The 20,665-nt window shown below is 39.8% G+C and overlaps 1 protein-coding gene across 1 annotated transcript in view; it reads left to right on the forward strand.

Annotated features, from left to right (window-relative positions):
• Positions 1–6,734, forward strand: part of LOC149007459 (exosome complex exonuclease) — a 32,229-nt gene extending 25,495 nt beyond the window's left edge. The window contains exon 3 of the mRNA XM_089164901.1: positions 2,167–6,734. Coding sequence (XP_089021027.1) covers positions 2,303–3,559 — 1,257 coding nt within the window. The 5' untranslated portion in view covers positions 2,167–2,302 and the 3' untranslated portion in view covers positions 3,560–6,734. The remainder of the gene's footprint in view (positions 1–2,166) is intronic.
• Positions 6,735–20,665: the final 13,931 nt, after the last annotated feature.

The raw sequence follows: 20,665 nt of genomic DNA on the forward strand, positions 1-20,665 counted from the left end.
TGGTCCTGTTTTTTTACCTAGATCCTTTTCGAATTTGAAAAGTTCCTATTTCACAACATTTGTTGCCCTTTCTAGCCCTCTTAAAAATGATACGAAGATCATACAATTTGAAGTTACAATAACAAAATTTTGGTCCAAAAACTACACGGGGTTCAGTCTTCCAAAACGAAGTTTCAACCTTACCTTTCATTTCGTTTGAAACTCAGATTTGGCCATGACCATCTTAGATCCATGAAGTTAACTCAGTAGCTACATTCATTCATAAGGAGCTCAAACTCCTTATCTCATACACGGTTCAAGTATTACCATAATCTGAGCTCAAATCAAACTGAAAATCCCTTCAAGTGTGCTAGTCTAAATCCTTTTAGTTCAACTAGCATGCTTAAATACAATCTCTATTTTTCAGGTGTGAAATTGCTCCTACAAGTCTATGATTCCTTACTTCAGCTCCTCTTCTTTCTTCCTCTAGCCCTCAATTATTCTCTCTTTTCTTCTTTGCTAATAGAATGAGCTTTAAGGCTCATCTAAGAGACAAGTTCAGCCTATATAGTTTGGTTCATTCATGACCCGAACCAACCCATTGGAACCTCGTTAAACCAAAATATGAATTCCACTCTTCGAGGAATCCTCTTTGACCATATAGGTTACGTCAGTCCAATTTTCCATATTCACTATTAACAATTAGCTATATTCATGTCAAAATATCTAAGGCTGGTTCACAAGCTATGGGTCTATATACCAATACCGTTAAACAGAATACTATTCCATTCATTCCATATTACCTGGTCCCATGGCTTTGGCCTAGTCAGTCCACTTCTCCTCAAGATCCTAACAATACCACATTCAAATGATGCTAAAGTAGTAGAGTCTCAATATGGGGTGTTATAGTTAAACCCCGGGTAACAACAATATGCCTGTTGGGGAATCTAGAAGGGTTCTATGAGGGATCAAAAAATGCCTTAGAGCAGATGGCTTTCCAAATTTGGTCTGGGGATCTAGATTGGTAGTCAATCTATTGGGATTCTTCTCTAGCCAAATGTGAGAAATGCAAGTGCTAAAAGAGTGCTAATTATTCAATTTGTCTTGTTACAGCCAAAGTGCTGTACTGCTGTTACATGGTCATGGAACAACTATAAGTAGGAAAATGAATAATCTCTAATATCCATAAGATGGTGTGGCTATCACAACATTTGGGGCATTTATGGATGTAGAATCTCTGAGCAGACAAAACCACATGAAATCTGTCTTGCAACAAAAATTGATGAGGTTGCTAGTTGAAGGTAAATCAATATTTTGCAGCCATTTTACAAAGCAGATCAAAGCAGTTGATAGTCAGAAGCCCACATCAGTCAAAACCTGGAGGGGGAACAGTCATCATTCACCACTTAATTTATAATTTCAGGCATCTGAGACCATGGGCTGCAAGGATGATATTGAAGATTAAGTGAATTATCTTCCACAAGACATTTTTGATGTATTACAAGTTACAACATCTTTGGTCTGTAAGGCTGCTTTTTTTTTCTTTCCCCCAAATTATTTGCTTTGTTTCGAAGCCCTCTTCTGTTGCATTTCTTCTTGGTACCGTGTCTAATCCTCTGGTGTTTCTATACCATGGTCTGGGACAAAAATGGGGTATTTCCAGTATTAGTTGTTCTTCGAATTCCCCAAATGCTGCAGAAGATGACTCAGCATGAGAAAGTGTGTCCTATCTACTTAGCCATCCAAAACTCTCCAATCTAAATTCAATTTAAAGCATTAAGACATACCTTACTTAAAGTGATATGACTCATACAAGGATGATAGTAGTAGCCATAAAATGGCGGTTTCAATGTGATCTGGTAGTACTTGATTTATATCAGATGAATAATGTACAAATTATCCTAAATGAACCAACTATTAGTTCCCACTGAAAGAAGATTTATTTCGTTGGGTGATATTAAGCACATGGGAATTGAGTAACCAAAATTTTTTAATAGAGAAATGAGGCACAGGTAGTTATGTATTGCTAGAGTGTTTGTGTTGTGGTGGGTTTCTCTCTTAAGTATTTCTTTCCCCATATTTCATATAAACACGGTTCTGCTGTTGTCTCTTAGTTTTTTCATCATACCTATAATATTGAGATACATGCACTATTGCATTTATCTAAAATGGGTTGTGGTGGTGCAGGTGGTCCAGGATGATGAAAAACATAGCAGATTTTCCCAACTTCAAGACTGTAGTTGGTCATTCAACATTGATACAGTTCTGTCAGGAATTCAAATAGATAATTCCTTATGTAGTAGTTTTCCCCTATAAGCCACAAATGCATGTGAAGCCTTTAGTCTGGCCAAAGCATCTTCGTGCAAATTGTAATAAACCTTGGGATTTAAGGGTGCTGTTTTACCATGGCTTTGAAGAACCTAATGAACAGCTCCCCTCTGAATGGTATCCAAGGGCATTTCAAAAGCTGAGGAAATTGAGTGATGCCTTGAGAAACATAGATGAAGTTGATGGAAGGCTACTTCATGTTGACGATGAGTCAACCATTAGGGATGACCTTGTCATGCACAAAATGTATACTTTCAAATCACTTGCCAGGGCCTTCCTTGGATGTCCTGGTGTGCAGCACTCATCAAACGATGAGGTACATGCCCCATTGGCAACCACAGGGTCTCTACCCAAAACTTGCTTCATTAAGGCTGATGAAAGAAAGCCCTTGATACTGAACTCTCTTACTAAGGTGTGCAACTATCTCAACATATCTGCACAACAAAGAAAATCAGTGAGACTTGCAATATGCCCACAGGTCACACACCATCGTATATGGACAGGAGCACTAGAAGAGATATTGAGGGGTCTGAAGTGTGAGATGGAATCATTAAATAACAGTGTCACACCAAAAGCAGCCCACATGGCTGAGCAGATAGTCTCTAACTGTTTATGCTTCTTGGCTGACACTTCCATATCCTCAGACACAAACTTTGTTTCTTGGGCTCGGCTTACCCCCAAAGAGAAGGCCAAGTGTGTACCATCCCACCGGTGGAGAGATATACTTGAGATGTTCAATGACCTCACGAAGTGCTTGAGAAGTGAAACAAAAATATTGTACCATGTGTCAAAGCTTGAGGCTATGAAAGAAGGATTGTTTCAGATCAAGGATGTATTGTTGGATAGAGATCTTGGATACAGGGAAGCATGTCATCAGGAAAGCCTGGTGCAAAAAAAGCTTACAAAATCTTTGGGTCATTCTTCGCAGTGCCTTTTCACTTTGTTGCAATATTATCTCTATGGCCGTATTCAAGACTCTGAATTAGATTTTTGTGGCGGTGTCTATAAGGGAGATGTTAAAGGTAGTTTTTGCTTGTGCATTGGTAAAGTTTTGACGTCAGATGAGGAGAAAGTGGTGTGGAGCAGTATCAAGCAGTTGGATAGGGCTCTTGGTCTCTTTAAGTTTGTCTGGGAAACTGCTGGAATGAAAGAGGTTTTAGAGTTGCAAGGCCATCTCTGGTTTGTTGGCAACGAAGACCGGACACTTACATACAGAGGAAACGTCTTCTTCCTACGTTCAATTAGAATGTGATGGGAATTGAACTCAGCTCCATGCCCTATTTAAATCTAGCAGTTCGGTATGAACCAGAATCACAGGCATCCAAAACGGACAAGTAGCTCAATGTCAGAATTTCTTATTCGATCATGTACATGCAACGATGTACCCATGTGCATGAATTTAATCTGGCCTTCACCTTTTATGATAATAGGATCATCATTGGGCAGAATACCTTGCATATCATTATCATCAGAAGCAAGGAAGATCACATTCATAGATCACACGGGGAGAACCCTGGAGTGCAATTCTCAAAAGATTTTGCCCCTTCCAAGTCTCTTCTACCTCCATGGTGTCTTTGTCAAACCAAACATGATTACTTTTAGTTGACTTGTTGCCCGAATTCTCTTTATATCTTCACTGCTATCAAATAAGAGTTTACTTCCTTCTTCCCACTCCCAAGTTTTATAATGCTTGAAAGTTCACCAATTTTAGTGAACACACTTTTATTTATATTCAATAAAAGTGTAATACTAAAATACCTTGAGGGAAGTCAAGTTTAGTCTAACAGATTATATAGTGTGGCTCATTCCCTGCATGTCACTGGCCTCGGTCCAGTTTTCACTGAAGACTCTCTTTAATTTAAAGTAAGAACTTCCTCTGAGATTTTTTGACTGAGCATCCTTTGAGATATTTTAGTCAAATCACTCAGGCTCAAGGATTTTTGTTTTTATTTAATTTTTTTATTCTACAGTTTATGTAAAAATTGAGGATGAACGTCAATACAAACGATAAGGCCGCTTCAAAGTGAACTAGGGTCACAGGTTTTGAGTCAGGAAACAGTCTCCCCCTGTAGGTGTTTATTTTGACTTCTTTGTGCCCTGCAATAGCAAGAGCATTGTGCATGAGTATATTAAATTTACGTGCATTCAGTTTGTAACTGTTTGAAGTGGACCATACAACTTCTTAGCTCCCTTTGGCTCTTATTCTATTTTGGCTTGTGAAATTGAGGACAATGTTTCTTTCATTTGTTCTTCTGATTTTGGTTGAAAATGGATTTGAGATGCAGAACCAGCTAGCAATATCACCAGAGATTAGTAAATGGAGTAGAATGTAAATAGACAAGATGAAAATACTTAGAAATGATAGTAGCTAATTCAATCTTTCCAAGAACCATGGAAGCATCAGTAGCAAAGGCATGGTCAAGACTTGTAGGTTGAAGTTTGTCAAACTCCAAATTCTTAACTCTTAAGACTCTTCGAGAAGACTTTGACAATATAGAGATTAGAGATAATAAGTACATTTTTTTAATCTTGTGAAATAGATGAAAATTCATATGGAATATTAGGTGATTAAATGATTATAGAGAAAGGGGAAAATTCAAAGGCATCCCAAATAGGAAGAGAAAAAGAAAAGTTAGAGAAACTCCATCAAAATGCCTGTTGGGTCTATTTGTTTCGGACTATTAAAGCAAAAGGTCTATTTGTTTCGGACCCAGATCAACTCTGACTAGTCCCAATTCTTCTATCATTCGGACGACCTACCAGTCGGAATCGATATCCGAGCACCCTTCCTTGGGCCAATCAACAGAGATTTGAGTCATGCACATGAGGCATTGCTTGTTGTTGCCTGACACATTCATGTCTGGACGTGGGATGTACTTTTGGTTCATGCAGGCCTAACCGTGAACATCATGCCTTTCCGTGTCGTTGAGATTGATCCAATGTGGACACGAATTCTAGAGCTATCCTTGCTGACTAAGACAAATGCATGGGACTGCCTCTTGCACTTAAAAAGGGTATAAATACCCCCTCCTATATGTAATTCATGCCCTATATTCTCTAAGCTTAAGTTCCTTTCCTAGTTCGTTGAATTCTCTAAAGATAAAATCCTACAACTAGGGTTTTGTAATTGTGGCTAGATTTGACTTCGGCGGCATCGGAGGTAGTTCCCCAATTCACGGTAGTAGCCCACTTTAATCCCCATATATTTCTTAGCAAAACATATTTTTGGATGATTTGAGGTGGTTGGCCCAGTCGGATTTGGTAAACATTTGACATCGTTGGTGGGAAGTAGAAGCCATGACTCACAACATCTAGTAGACGGATACCTCACAACCATTCGAAGGGATAAGGAGAGGCACAGTGGGACACTTGCCCCAAAGCCAAGAAAGGACGAAATGGGCCTAAATGGTAGAAATGCAGCAAATATTGCAAGCGAAGGATCTTTTCAGGACATACATCTGCCAGGTTGGAATGCCTAGACAAATAGGGGTTGCATAAGACTTGATTCGAAATACAGAAGGACATCCTTCCTAGGCTGTGGCTAACGAGGTGCAGAGTCCCAGAGGTAGCATCAACCAATTGGTGGCAACCTCTCTTGACCACAAAGGGCAATACAAGATGACCAGACATGAGGTCACACGCAAGATATGGTGGGCCTGCTACAAAAAATAGTTGAGGGCCAGGAGTCGATGCCTCGCAGACCAGAGGAGTTACCAAGGAGAGATGATCGGCCTAGTTCTAGCAGATGGAGTGGGGGCTCAGTGCAAAAGACCACCCCTGGAAGCAGGTGTGATCGGTGTTGAAGGAGAGTGGCTGCATCGGCTAGCGTCTAGGACACAGGACAAAACTCAGAGATCAACAAGAGATTCTAGATACTGGGTGATCGGAGTGAGAGGATCAATCATAAAAAGGAGGATGATATTTACACTTCTCTTGGTTGGCATCTTTTCTCCCCCAAGAAATAATGGAGGCACCTCTTCCCCAAGGTTTCAGATTGCTCACATTCATCATGTACGACGGGAAGACTGATTCGGTGGAGCACTTGGGATACTTCAACTTTGTGATGATGGTTGCCGGCGTCTTAGATTTTCTAAAGTGCCGATCATTCCTCACATCTCTCAAAGGTTCAACTACTACATGGATCTTCAGCTTGAAGCTGGATAGTAGATGGAGTTTCTAATATTTGACTAGGGCCCTTGTAGCAAGGTTTGTGTCGGTAAAACCTCTATATATCTCAATTTGATAATTGAAGGGAGAAAAATCCTTACTTGGATTCGCTTTCCTAATATAGAATTACCGCATTGAAAGTTAATTTGGATTCCACATCCTTGTTCCTCCACGAACTCGTCACTTGTTTGATTCCACAATCACGAGGAAAGGGGACCCAATAGCTTTGTGGATAGATGGTATAAGATTGAGATCCAAAGCAAAGAGAAAAAGATCCTCGAACAATTTCTCCTTCTTGCGTTTCTTGGAGAGAGGGAGAGAGAGAGAGGGAGCCGCCTTTTAGGAAATCTCACATATGAATAATGTGATTCCCCTTAAGTGATGCGGTGGTTACCAAAATATATAACCCTATATTTTGTAACTGCCTAGAAGTAATTAAATTTCCATTTTGCCCTTAGGCATATAATTATATTAATAATTAATAAATCCCAACATCTCCCACTTGTACAAGGGCAAGTGTTAATTTCTCTATCACAGCGTGTTACATCCACCCAGCCGGTACCCTATCTGGCATACCCGAGTGTGTGATCTACAGCTCCAAAGATCAGTATCGAGAAAATCAAACTCCCACATTCACAATAATATAATCAAGAACAAGACTATATCAAGGTTAACAATATTAATTGAGAGATCAGAACAATATAATGAATTAACATCAGAGTGCGGAAATGATACCAATATAATAAGTCAAAATGTAGAGTGAGCAGAATATCACTCCATAGATACAACAGAAATGTAGATCAAATGTTAAAAGGAAGATTACAACCGTTTCCAAAAGAAAGAAAAGAAGTAATCTAATTAAACTAGAGTTTCATCTACTTTATAAAGAATGTCTTCATAAACATAAACTTTAGAAACTAAGCACGGCCGCTTCCACTCCAAAACAAGGCTAATTTTGGTACGCAGCATGATCACACAAGGGATCTTCACTGTAATCTTCGTAACTGCTAGCACCTTGAGTGAAGTATGCTTCATCAGTTTGCGCTTCATCATACTGGCCGTCATAGTCGTCAATACCTGTAGAATAGTCTAACAAAGATATTTGCAAAAAGGAGTGAGTTCAAAAGAACTCAGCAAGGCAAGTTATTCCTTAACAACTTAGTAAAGCATATAATCACAACATAGCAGATGCAATATGATATGAAACAAACAATGCATGTATGAATCTAACTCTATGTATGCTGGTCTCTAAAGGCAGACATACTTTAAGTCACAGAATCGTACTCCTTTGGGTCTGGTCCAAATCACTCTCTTTCAGTTGGTAATGGGTCCTAAAACCTTTCGGACAACCTTGGTTGGGGTTTAGGTCAACACTCTCTCACATCACCGTTTGGTATGAACATTGGTACATGTCAAGGTCAAGCCTAGCCCAGTGCAAGTCTTCTACTTAGTTATATCAACTTAGATCCAGATACGTTCATCCCTTGCCCTAGGCGATCATTTTCGGTATCCTTCTCACAAGAATCAGTGTATCCTATGGCTAGAACCAACTCGGACTACGGACTCATTATCCTTATTGGTCATCCACGAATAGTAAACGGGAAGCTTTCATGTCCTCTCACGGGTTGGTTACCAGTCTTGAACTCCCATGAGCCCAAGTTTCCTAAATGCAACCCTACCAATGAATGGCTCTCACAATGTGATTTATGTCCTCTCACGGGTTGGTTACCGGTTTTGAGCACCCATAAATCCCCATTGCTACCACGGGTTACTCGGTCTCGATACCCTTCCGAATCGGGTCTGATATAACAGGGACATCATAGCCAAAAACTGCTAGACAAGCCTTAGGTATGACAACCAATAATCCAGAGAAAGTGTCAAAGGGCACCATGGGGAGTATCCCATACCATTCCCATTGATGTCCAAGGACAGAAATGTCAAAAGGACATTCCCCAATCCCAAATCATACTTAATCAGTTACATTCCAATTCAGTCATAACATACACAACTGATATCTCATCATATAGAAAAATACATAAAGACATGATCAATTGAATAAGTATCAAACATGAGTAAGTGTCCATACATGATCAAGTAAATAAAAGAAATATAAGAATAAGGTCCTCATGTACTTACATCAGTCATATGGAAACTAAGATTCACACAATTTAAGTTAATATGGAAACAACTGTCCTTACCTTAATTAGCTTCGAAGATAATCCAGGTGAGCAAGGGAATGGATCCAAAGTTAGCACACAAACCCTAAACAAGCATTACACAATGATGCGTCCAAAATCTGCTCAGCCCTTAGATCACTGAAGAATGACCTGCAAAACAATCGTCAGATGTGGCCCGACCGTGGGGGTCGGGAGTCCACCTCCGAAGGCTAAGTTAGTTGATGAACTGATCACAAAGGCTCTGCTTGAGTATAGAGCAAAAGTATGAATACGAATATTGCGAATACGATTCAATTACCTTTCTTGTATGTAGGTCATGTCTTATATAGTGTTTACCTTCTAATCTCCTTCGTTGGATTTATTCGTGCCTTCTTCGGATGACCGTTCGATCTTAACGATTAGGTCCGTTCGTTGGTGGGATAATGGATAACTTCCTTTGTTAGCACGATCATAGCGCCGTTAATAGTCTCCTTGACGATTCGTCCACTCCGAAGATTACGGATTCGGGCGTGCTTTTTGACTGAGTCAGGTTTCTTCCTTAGCAAGTTATCTTTAAACTCGGCCCGCTCAGATTTGAGTCGGTTCGTTTCTTCCTGACCGGGGTCGAAGGTTGAACCAAGGGCGGACCCGGTTCGACAATGGTTTTTCTCGTATCACGAGCCACCCAGACCAAGCGTTCGGGTAACTCCGAGGGCTTGGTTTGAACTAGACCCGCTTATCAAATGAGGCTTTTGAATGATCTCTCGCTTATTAAATGTCAAATCACATTTAATGTTGCTGCATTACTTTTTCCTCGAGTTTCTCAAATGTCTTTTTTTTATTTTTTATGAGGGTGATGCCACGTGTCTGCTGCAGCCGAAATCATCATTGCTTATGAAATCGAAACGACGGTTCCTCAAACGTCTTGTACTGATTCGATTCGTTCAAACTTTTTCGAAACGTCTCCCGATCATGATCGTCGATCCTGAACTTATCTTGATCGTACATGTCCTCGTTGATCTGCGTGCTTAAAAGCTATTTGTTGTCTTTGCATGTTTCATTCTCTTTGTCTGGAGTTCAAAACTTTGTCATTTTCCTTGTGCCCTAACAGTCTTCGTTTTCACGCTCTCTGCTTCGGTGAACAAGTAAGTTCATTGACTCTTTTGTATCCTTTAATTGCCTTGATCTTTCCTTTTGCTTTCGTCTCCTGTTTTTTTTCTATTGAAAACCAGAATCAGATTTTTCTAGTGATGAGAAGTGGTAGGACTTCTGATGAAGGTCCTTCTAAACATAGCGCCAATAAGGGCGACTCAGGCGGTGAGGCTTCTGTCTCTGTCCCAGTCGAACAGTCAGATAGTGACAAGCGAACTTTGACCGCCATTTGGGGTGAGTTCGAAGAAGTGAGCCAAAAGAAAAATGTAGAGAAAGATATTGAAGTTCCTTTCTTGCCTCCTGAGTCTGGACCGTCCAAAACTCTTAAGATGGCTGCCGAGGCCTCTCGGCAATTTAAGCAACCTAGTAGACCCAAGGAGGAACCTGGATCCATTCCTTCCACCTTTACCGAAGTTGAACTTTCTTCGGCAGTTAAACATTTTGACCTTCCTCCCTCATACTTCATTCGAGCTCCTAATCCTGATGAAAGGGCCAATTCGAACCTACCCGAAGAGTTTTCTTTGTACTTAGATACTCTGGAGAGTGGAGTCCGTTTTCCATTCTTCCATTCTTTGTTTTCTGCTGTTTTAAATCATTGGGACATTTGTCCCGGAATGCTTCTCCCCAATAGCTGGCGTCTCATTGTTGGCTTTTTAGGCTTGTGTTTTGAACTTGGCATTGAACCTTCTCTTCCTCTCTTTGTACATTTTCATGTTTTGTCTCTTTCCAACCCTTCAGGTTGGGTTTTTCTTTCCAAGCGTAATAAGGTTGAGCTTGGATGGTCGGGCAGTATCCTTGCTAGGGGAACCTGTCCTTCCAATCACAAAGGGTGGCGCAAACGGTATTTTTTCTGCCAAGTGCCTTAATCAAGTCTTAACTTCCCGATCACCTAGAAGCTGCTTACTTCATATTCCGAGGGTAACCATGTCCTTCCCTTATCCAAAGCCGAAAAAGCAGCTGCCAGGAAGATCAAGTCAATTCCATGGTACCAAGAGATACATGGTTATGAGATGGAATACATCCCGATTCTTCAATATTGGGGGTTGGCTCATTGTGAACTTTCAAACTGTTGCATTTGTCTTTTTGAATGTATTGCAGCCTTATTTAGTTTTTTGACTTTAGCCTTCTTTGTAGTGCCTCTCAGAGTTAACCCAGATGCCCTTCGGGCAAAGGCAGCCAAGGCAGTTGTGGCTACAGAGAAAAGGTCTCCTCGGGTACTATCGCTAGAGGAGATAGCTGCTATTCCTTCTCCAGACCCTTCTTAGAAGGGTATAAGGAATCTGAAACCAGTGGTTGAAGCCTCAGGGAAAGGGAAGAAGCCAATTGGAGATGAGGTAGAAGTTCACTCTCCAGCCCTAACCAAAAGGAAGCATGACTCGACCGAACCCTTTGTCCCGAAAAATTCTAAGAAGTGTCAAAACTCTGAGGAAATTTTCGTTCCACAATGGACATTGAGTGTGTCGGATCGGGTCACGCAAGAACATGAAAAAGTTTCCGAGTGGAGTTCTCTTTGCTTGATGCCAGCCGACCGTCAAGCTCTTGAGTCTTTGAGTGACGATACGCTCGTTCGTCTCTCTACCAAGTATTGTGTTTCCTTGGTCCTTTGTCGTCTACTTTATAATTCTTTCTTGGACTTCTAAATAATTGTTTGTGTTTTCAGGCCTGCTGTGAAGAATTTCTACCAGCACATTGAGGCTTTGAACCCAATTGGTTGTGGTGGCTCCTGACTCCAAAGTTGTGAGGAGCAGTTGGTGCTGGTGAATTTTGAAGTGGATCGATTGAAGAAAGAAGCTGCAGTGCTGAAGGAGGAGAATGCGAAAGTCGACACCTTGAAAAAGGACCTTGACTTGTCCGCTAGCCGTATTGGAGCTTTGGAACATGAAGCGAAGAAGCAGAAAATGCTCGCCTCCGAGTGTAGCGATAGGGTTGAGATTTTGGCCCTTGAAAATGAACGTCTTAAGAAGACGATTGTTCCTTGCAAACCTGAATATCTCTCCCAAGATCTTCAGAGGGACTGCATTCGCAAGTACCTGAATAGCGTCCCCTTCAGCGATCTGATGGTTCCTTACAATCTTCAAGCCTACCGAGCAGGGCAGAACAATGTATGGGCTATCCTCACGGTAGACCCTTTTTTCGACACGACTCCTTTTCAAGGTGTTTACCACAAAGAATTCTTTGGGAAGCTTAAGCAACCTCTCCCCGAATGGGCTTAGGAAGACGAGGATTCAGTTTTGGTGAATCCAGACATCGAGGAATTTTTTAATGATTCGCCACCTCTCCCCGAGGAGCCTAAAAAACCTACTCCTACCGCGGATCCTTTTGCAGAACCTGTTCAAGGAAAAAAGGAAACAACCCCTAAATTTTCTCTCTCTTTTTTTTTTTTTTTTGTAAGGGTTGGCCCCCATGGCCTTTTGATAATGAAATGAAATTTTGCCTCCTTTATCCTCAAGCTCTTGCAATAGTTGTTGTGATGAACTAGTGGAATTCTGCTATTAATGTACTTAGAAGATTGGTTCGGGAACTTTGGTTGAGGTTGACGTTCGGGAATCTTGGGATACGCTCCTGCATTAAAGAGGGTTTGGTTTGGTCCGAAGCCCCCGTGATTTGGAGCATCTCCGAGTTTGTACCCATTTTATGACGAAAACCAAACGTCTCCTCGCATTGGTTTATGAGTTATCCTTCCCAAGAAATATTTAATATTGGTGCAACGGTTTGGTTTATTTGTAGTTGTGCTTGTCACATCCCCCCAGCCGGTACCCTAACTGGTAATACCCGGGAATGTGATCCATAGCCCCGAAGATCAAGTATCGAGGAAATCATCCTCCCACATATACAATAACATAATCATAAACAGGAAATAATCAAGGTTTAAATATTATAAACGAAAGATTTAAAATCAAGAAATGAATAAACAATATAATCAGAGTGCGGAAAATGATACCATATGTAATCACATCAAAAGAAGTAGAGTGAGGCGGAAACTCACTCCACAGATACAGCGGAAAAGTAGTGCATAAGTCTAAAAGAAATACAACTGAAACAAAAGAAAATAAGAAAGACAACTAAACTAATAGTTTTCTATCCTATAGATAACATCTTCAAAATAGTGGACTTCGTCAATCCAACATAGATGCTCCAACTCCACGTTGTCTCTAATCGTAGTACGGAATGTGATCGCCTGAGGGATCATCAGAGTAATCTTGATTGTCGCCAATACCTTGCATGTAGTACGCTTCATTGGCTTGCGCTTCATCGTACTGTCCGTCATAGTAGTCAGTACATGCATAATAGTCTAACAAAAGATTGTACAAAAAGGAATGAGTCTCAAAAGAAACCCAGTAAGGCAAGTTAACTCATAACAACATAAATAACATGCATCAGAACATAACAAGATGCAATGCAGTATGAAACAAACAATGTATATATGCATCTAAACTCTATGTATGTTGGTCTCTATGGTAGACATGCTTTAAGTCATAGCACCGTACTTCTTTGGGTAGGTCAATCACACAACGCCTTTTGGTAGTGGGTCCGGCATCCCTCGGGACATTCCATGGCTGGGGTTAAGTCACCGCTCTCTCACATCACCGTTTGGTCTAAGTACTAGCGCATGTCAGGGTTAAGCCTAGCCCAATGCAAGTCATCTACTCAGTTACATCAACTCAATTCCAAATACGTCCATTCCTCGTCCCTGATGATCCTTTCCGGTATCCTTCGCACTAGAGTCCTAATAGTCCTTGACTACGGACTCATCAACCCTATTGGTTATCCACATATGGTAAATGGGAAGCTCTCATGTCCCCTCACGGGTTGGTTTCCGATCTTGAGCACCCATGAGCCCAAGTCTAGCCATATGCAACCCTCCAATAAATGGCCCCCACAATATGATTCCCGTCCTCTCACGGGTTGGTTACCGGTCTTGAGCGCCCGTGAATCACATTGCTACCACAGGTCGTTCGGTCTCAATACCCTTCCGATTCGGGTCTGATATAACGGGGACATCCTAGCCAAACACTGCTAGACAGCCCTAGGTATGACAACCAATGATTCGGGAAAGCGTCGATGGGCATCTTCGGAGAACATTCCATACTATTCCCTCCGATGTCCAAGGACAGAAGTGTCAAAAGGACACTTCCCAATCCCAAACCATACCTAGTCAATCACATTCTCAGATCAATCATGACATACACAACCAACAATTCATCATATAAAAGAGAATGTAAAAGCATAATCCGAACAACCAGTAATAACATCTCATATAATTGAATAATGAAAAGAATACATAGACAAGTGCTACTGTACTTAAAGTAGTACATCAGAAGTATAAAGTACAAGAACAGTAAGTAAACTCAGAGTTTCATAAAGTATAAACTCAAAGAGTATACGATCTATGTTATTATGAAATAACTGTCCTTACCTTGATTATCGCCTAAGATAATCCAAAGATCAGAGAGCAACTCCAAACTTAGCAAATAAACTCCTAACAATCATAGATACAACATTAGGAAAGATACCTAAAAGATCAGAGAGCAAACGAATCAAATCGGGCAAAAAATGAAGCTACTGACATCATTGGTTAAGCTTGGTAGATGGCCCACGACCAAGCAGTCGACCAAGCGAGTCAAGACGGAAAAGTGAAAATTGTTTTGGTCATAACTTCTTCGTTTGAAGTCGGATTGATCCAAAATTCGAAGGGGAACTTCCTAGGATGTATTAGAATCATATAAGAAGATAAAATCATCAAGTCATGGTCAAACTATGGGTTCTTGATTTGACCCAAGAAATTAGGGTTTCAACCTTTATGGATCCCATAAAAAGGTATGATCACGGAATGAAAGGGAATGATTGCAATCAAGAACATAATAAGAAAATCAATGAAAATCTAGTTTAGATTAACATAAATACTACCCATGAGGTTCCCTTCGCATGGGAGGTTACCAAAGGTTTTCTAGAAATCAAACAAGGGTCAGGGTTTCAAGAAATTTATTTGGCTAGGGATGAGATCATGACGATGATCATAGATCTCAAAGAATAGAATGAGATCATGGAATAGATGGTTTCAAGGATGCAACATCCTCTTCCTGATCTCAATCAAGAACAAGATCGAAGAAAGAATAATTAGAAATTCAGAAGAGATACTAACCTGGAATTGGCAGAACAGCGATGAGAGGCTTCAAATCTGCAAAGGAGTCTTCGAAATCACCAGAGAGAGTTTCAGAGAGGTGTTCTCACGTTCAAAAAGTGTTTAGGAGGCAGCCGTAACAAAGAAACACGAAGTAGGGTTTAAATATAAGTGAAAAACCCTAAAATTATATTTTCTCGAATTTAACAATCCTTTGGTCGAGTGCTTGGTCGAGTGGTCCAGTCGACCAATCAGTCGACCAAGGCAGACAGTAAGGAATAATCAAGGATTTGAAGAATCAAATGGGCTCTAAACCTATGGGCTTTGGCACACATATCAAGTGACATATCTAGTGTATAGAAATACCTTCAAACCAAGTCAGATAATACTCCAAGTCCTTCAAATACTCCAAGTCCTTCAACTAAACTCATCTTCAGACAGGTGCAGCTTCCTTTCCAAATCTGCACAGACTTCCAAGTGTGGAACTCCACCATCAACATCCATGGGTTCAGAGTCAAACACCATGTCTTCTACTGAGATGGCCCATAGTTGGCTTCTTCCTTTACTCCGGGTCTTCGGACCTACAAACAACAGGGTTACCGGGTCAAGGTCAGGGTTAGGTTAGGGCTGGGTTTCACAGTGCTCCTTTGAATCAAGTGCGCAATGCTCCATGTGGAGACTTGGGACAACTTTACGTTCCAAATTTGAAATGTCACTGTCTCCTGACCGTTGAGCTTGGATTTGGTTTCTGGTATTTCAACCGTCCCTCTTCCTTGACCCTTAATTCACATGAGCCCTTACTAGTCGCATCACCCCCTGGGGCCTATTTAAATCCCTCGGTGTGTTTCAAACTTGCCTTCGTCCTTTACTCAAACAGTTGTTTCTTCGTCTAGATATTTTCTCTCAGCCATTTTTGCTTCTGCATTTCTATTTGAAGACTTACAGTGACATTCTGAATAGAACTTGAACAAGTAAGTTTCCCTTTTCTCATTCTTTTTCGTCTGGTTTCTTGACTTCTCTCCCTTGAATAACACTCCAAATTAGTTAACTTGGGGTTATTCATTCTGGAAGCTCTGTCCTGTTGATGGAATGTCTCTTTCTGATATTAGAAATTTTTTATTTAACCGTTGGATCATCATTAAAATTTGTGTGTAGTATCCTCTTACTTTTATAAACATGCCCTCCAAATTTCATGACGATCGGAGCATCGGAAGGGCAGTTTCGGATCAAGTTTCCATTGCTGTCCTGAAGATAACAAGTCTTGGTCGACTACTTGGTCGACTGACAGTCGACCAAGCCAGTCAACCAAGAGTTGTTAAGGCCCTGTACTCAGCCAATTTGATCCATTTGAACCCCAATTCAATTGCTTTCTTCTCTGACATTAATTGTATGATTATCTAGGGCATCAACACTGATTTTGGGACCATACTTGGTAATCATTGAATCTATTTACAACTTGATTAAGGTAAGGACAGTCGTTAACTCAAGTATGTTAATTATACCAATATGCTTACATTATGGGAACTTAATGGTTATGTTCATATGAGTAATCCTTTACTATACATGATTGTTATGTGTTTTCTTATCAGTAATAGAATGTATATACCATTTAGAATATCATGTTCAGTTTTACTTTATGATTCATATATGATCAATCATGTTATGATATGTATTTGTTTATATGATGAATCATTGATTTAGTATAATATGATGAGATTGAGATTGTGATTGACTACGTATGACTTGGGATTGGGAGGTGTCCCTTCGACACTTCTGTGCTTGGACATCGGAGGGAGTAGTATGGGATATTCCCCGAAGGTGTCCATCAACGCTTTCCCGGGTTATTGGATGACATGTATAGGATTGTCTAGGTGTATGGTTAGGATTTCCCTTGTCGTATCAGACCTGAATTGGAAGGGTATTGAGACCGAACGACCCGTGGTAGAGTATGGTTGAAGGGCGCTCAAGACCGGTATCCACTCCGTGAGAGGACTTAAGCTATATTGCGGATACCCGAAAGGGGCCATTTATTGGTAGGGTTGCATATGGATAGACTTGGGCTCACGGGCGCTCAAGACTGGTAACCAACCCGTGAGAGGACGTGAGAGCTTCCCGTTTACTATATGTGGATGACCAAATAGGGTTGATGAGTCCGTAATCCGGGATTACGCTGACTCTAGTGAGAAGGATACCGGAAAGGATTGCCTGGGGTGAGGAATAGACGTATCTGGATCTGACATGATATGACTGAGTAGATGACTTGCATTGGGCTAGGCTTTATTGTGACATGCGCCAGTACTTATACCAAACGGTGATGTGAGAGAGTGGTGACTAAATCCCCAACCATGGTTTTTGAGATGACTTTACCAAACTTCCTCGGGCAGACCCAAGATATCTTATGATTGTGGGGGAGTGACTGACGACCCAAAGAAGTATGGTGCCATGACTTAAAGCATGTCTACCTTAGAGACTAGCATACTTAAGATTTGAATCATATTTCATCATTGTCTCATATCATATTGCATCATATTTTGACTTGTGTTGGATGAACTGTGGATTATGAAACGACTTGCCTTGCTTAGTTCTTTTGAACTCATTCCTTTTGTGCGATTTGTTAGATTATACTGCATGTACAGAAGACCTTGATGGCACGTCCTATGACCTAAGCTATGATCCCGCATACTACCCTTCGGGTGATGGCTACGCGGAGAGTCAGGATTGCTATACCGAGGAGGAGTATAGTGCGTACCAGGGTTAGCCCCACATTAGTGAGGGAGCGGCCACATTGGGTTTACTTCATCCATACTTTCGAAGAGGATATCATTAGGATAGAGGAAACCTATTTGTAGGCCCCATTTCCCTGGATGACTGTAATCATTTGGATATTCTCTCTCTAGTTCCTATGGATTTGTTCATAACACTGGTTGTAACTTAACTTGATTTACCACTGTTCGCTGATTGTGAAGGAGTGACTTCTGATCACTCTTTCTCTTTGAGATTTTGTTACTTAGAAGTTGTTACTTAATGTTTCCGCACTCTGATTAAATACCCTTCTCTCATTCATTTGATCAATTTATTGTTTACTTTATACATTGATTATATTGTTCATGATTATGTTATCGTGTATGTGGGAGGCATGGCCGCTCGATCTGGATCTTCGGGCTGTGGATCACATCCCAGGTATGCCAGATAGGATACCGGCTGGGTGGATGTGACAGACGTAGGTGAAGTGGAGGTTATTTATAATATTAAACCCTAACCTTTAACCACTCCCACAATAGTAAAGGTCAGTAATACCCCTAAATGAATATGGGCCTAGATAAAGGGACTAGTGTTAGTTAAGCCCACAAAACCCAACAATCTCCCACTTGGGCTACACTAACACAAGTACCTTTACCTAAGTATTTGGCCATAATGCCCATAGTCCTTCATCACTCAGAAAACCTAATTCAACCAACAAACAATTAATGTGAACAACAGTAGGAGATGCTCCTCAATATATGAAACACAACTATCTGCCATTACAATCATTAACAACTCGCTGATATGAATCATTGGGGTGCATACAAGAGGTAAAGAATGCAAAACCTTATGTGATCACAAAAGCATTCCCTCTTGTGGGTCATTTCCTGATCAATGATCAGCCTACCTTGAATTACCTCATAGGTAGAATACTCAGATATTATAATTTGGCAAACTGCCATTGATCGATCTAACATTAATATTTGACTTTAGCAAAACCGCCCATTGGCATAACCGCCTGTGGCAAAACCGCCCATTGGCAAAATTGCTAATCCAGGATTTAGGCTAAATACCGCCATAAATCATAACCTTGACTAAATACCGCCATAAATCAAAACCTATCCAGAATTTAGGCTAAATACCGCTATAAATCTGAACCTTGACTAAATACCTTCATAAATCAGAACTTTGGCTAAATACCGCCATTGTCATTAGAATATCAAATGTAGCAAATATAAATCTACATTATTTACTTTAATCATTAACACAAGATGAAAACGAAATAATCATCTTATTAATGAATAAACTTCATAATGAAATCAAAGAATGTTGAATAAAAACAAACAACAACAACTCCCACTAAATGGAAGTATCAAAATATTATAAAACTCCCATACTGGAAACATGATTTTTAACAACTCCCACTGAAAGTGCCTTAGTAAGCGGAAGACATTTTGATGGTACTTTAAATGACATATATAACTTGTCAAAGTCAATCTTAGGCATTCATTTAATAATAATGACAAAAAAAAAAAATGTATAAATGACATATATAACTTGTCAAAGTCAATCTTAGGCATTCATTTAATAATAATGACAAAAAAAAAAAATATATATATATATATATATATATATATATATATATATATATGTTGCCAAAGAAGGAAAAATTACCATCATGCTGGTAAGAGTTGTTGACTGTTATTACATTTCAACATTTGGGTTGAGAATGCACTAGTCCCCTTACAATTTGTAATTACCGCGGGATATATGACTTTGAAAGTGCCAACACCTTTGGGTTAATGGTACTTTTAAGTCATCATATTCCTTTAAAAACATGTGTATAAACATACTTTGATGATGACACCTTTGGGTGAACACCATCAATTTTCTGCAGTAATTATATATACATTTGATCACAAAATACTATAATAAAATTATATTTTATCACTTTGGTGGGTTTTATAGAATTCTATCATAATAATATGTAATCCTATTTGCAGATAATTTATAAAGGGATTCTTTCAATGAGAAAACAACTATACATATCCAATGTAAATTGTTTTCATATTCTAGAAACTTTTAAAAGCAAAAATATTTTACATAAATATTTCTTTGGCACAAAACAAATATATTAACCCACATTAAAAATGAGTGCAACAAAAATCCTTGAAAATCTATTACCTTTGGGTAAATAAAATTCCTTAAATTATTATTCACTCCCACTCGTCACTCGTGTGCATATACTATCATTACATAGATGATATCACATTTAAGCAAATGTCACCAAATTTTGACTACTACGACAGACAATAGGAAAGTGGAGTGATGCCACTTTGGTGGATTACATTTCTCCTCTTATTATCTTCATCAAATATTTGTAGTAAAAAAACAAAAATAAGCACAATATATTAACACGTATACAACCCCAGTTATCAATTATTGATAAAACTATAATTTTTCACCATTACTATAAATAGAAAACTAAAACAAATATTTAATTCAAATTATAAAGCAATTGATCGGATTAATCAAACTGATTCAAGTTCTAATGTAATGGTACCTTAAAGAAAATGTGCATGCTCACCCAAATTCTATTTTAATCTGTGGTGATATTTCATGGGTTGAAATTTGGTTCTTTTAGCCAATCCAACCATTAAGTAGCCATGACACATTTTACCCTTTGATACCACTTGTTAGGGATAATGGATGCACAACCACGAACAGAAAAGAACACAAGCAAAGCACACAAGGGATTTAACGTGGTTCGGCAAAACCATGCCTACGTCCACCATAGAGAAAATGAGTTTCACTATTTCCAGGAAACCTTATACCACTCTCACACCCACAAAGTGCTACCCTTTGCTTGCCCCCCATCCTTATCCTCAGGATGTGTTTCCCAATCCCCTACAGGAGGGATTGATTCCCTAATCTCCTACAGAGATAGATACCTACAGGTTATCCCACAAAGACTATTTATAGGGAAATCTAAAACCCTAATCCCAATGTAATTACAGTT

The sequence above is a fragment of the Hakea prostrata genome, chromosome 8 (assembly GCF_041222555.1).
Source record: "Hakea prostrata isolate BN-2017 chromosome 8, UWA_Hpros_2, whole genome shotgun sequence".
In the NCBI taxonomy this organism is placed as follows: Eukaryota; Viridiplantae; Streptophyta; class Magnoliopsida; order Proteales; family Proteaceae; genus Hakea; species Hakea prostrata.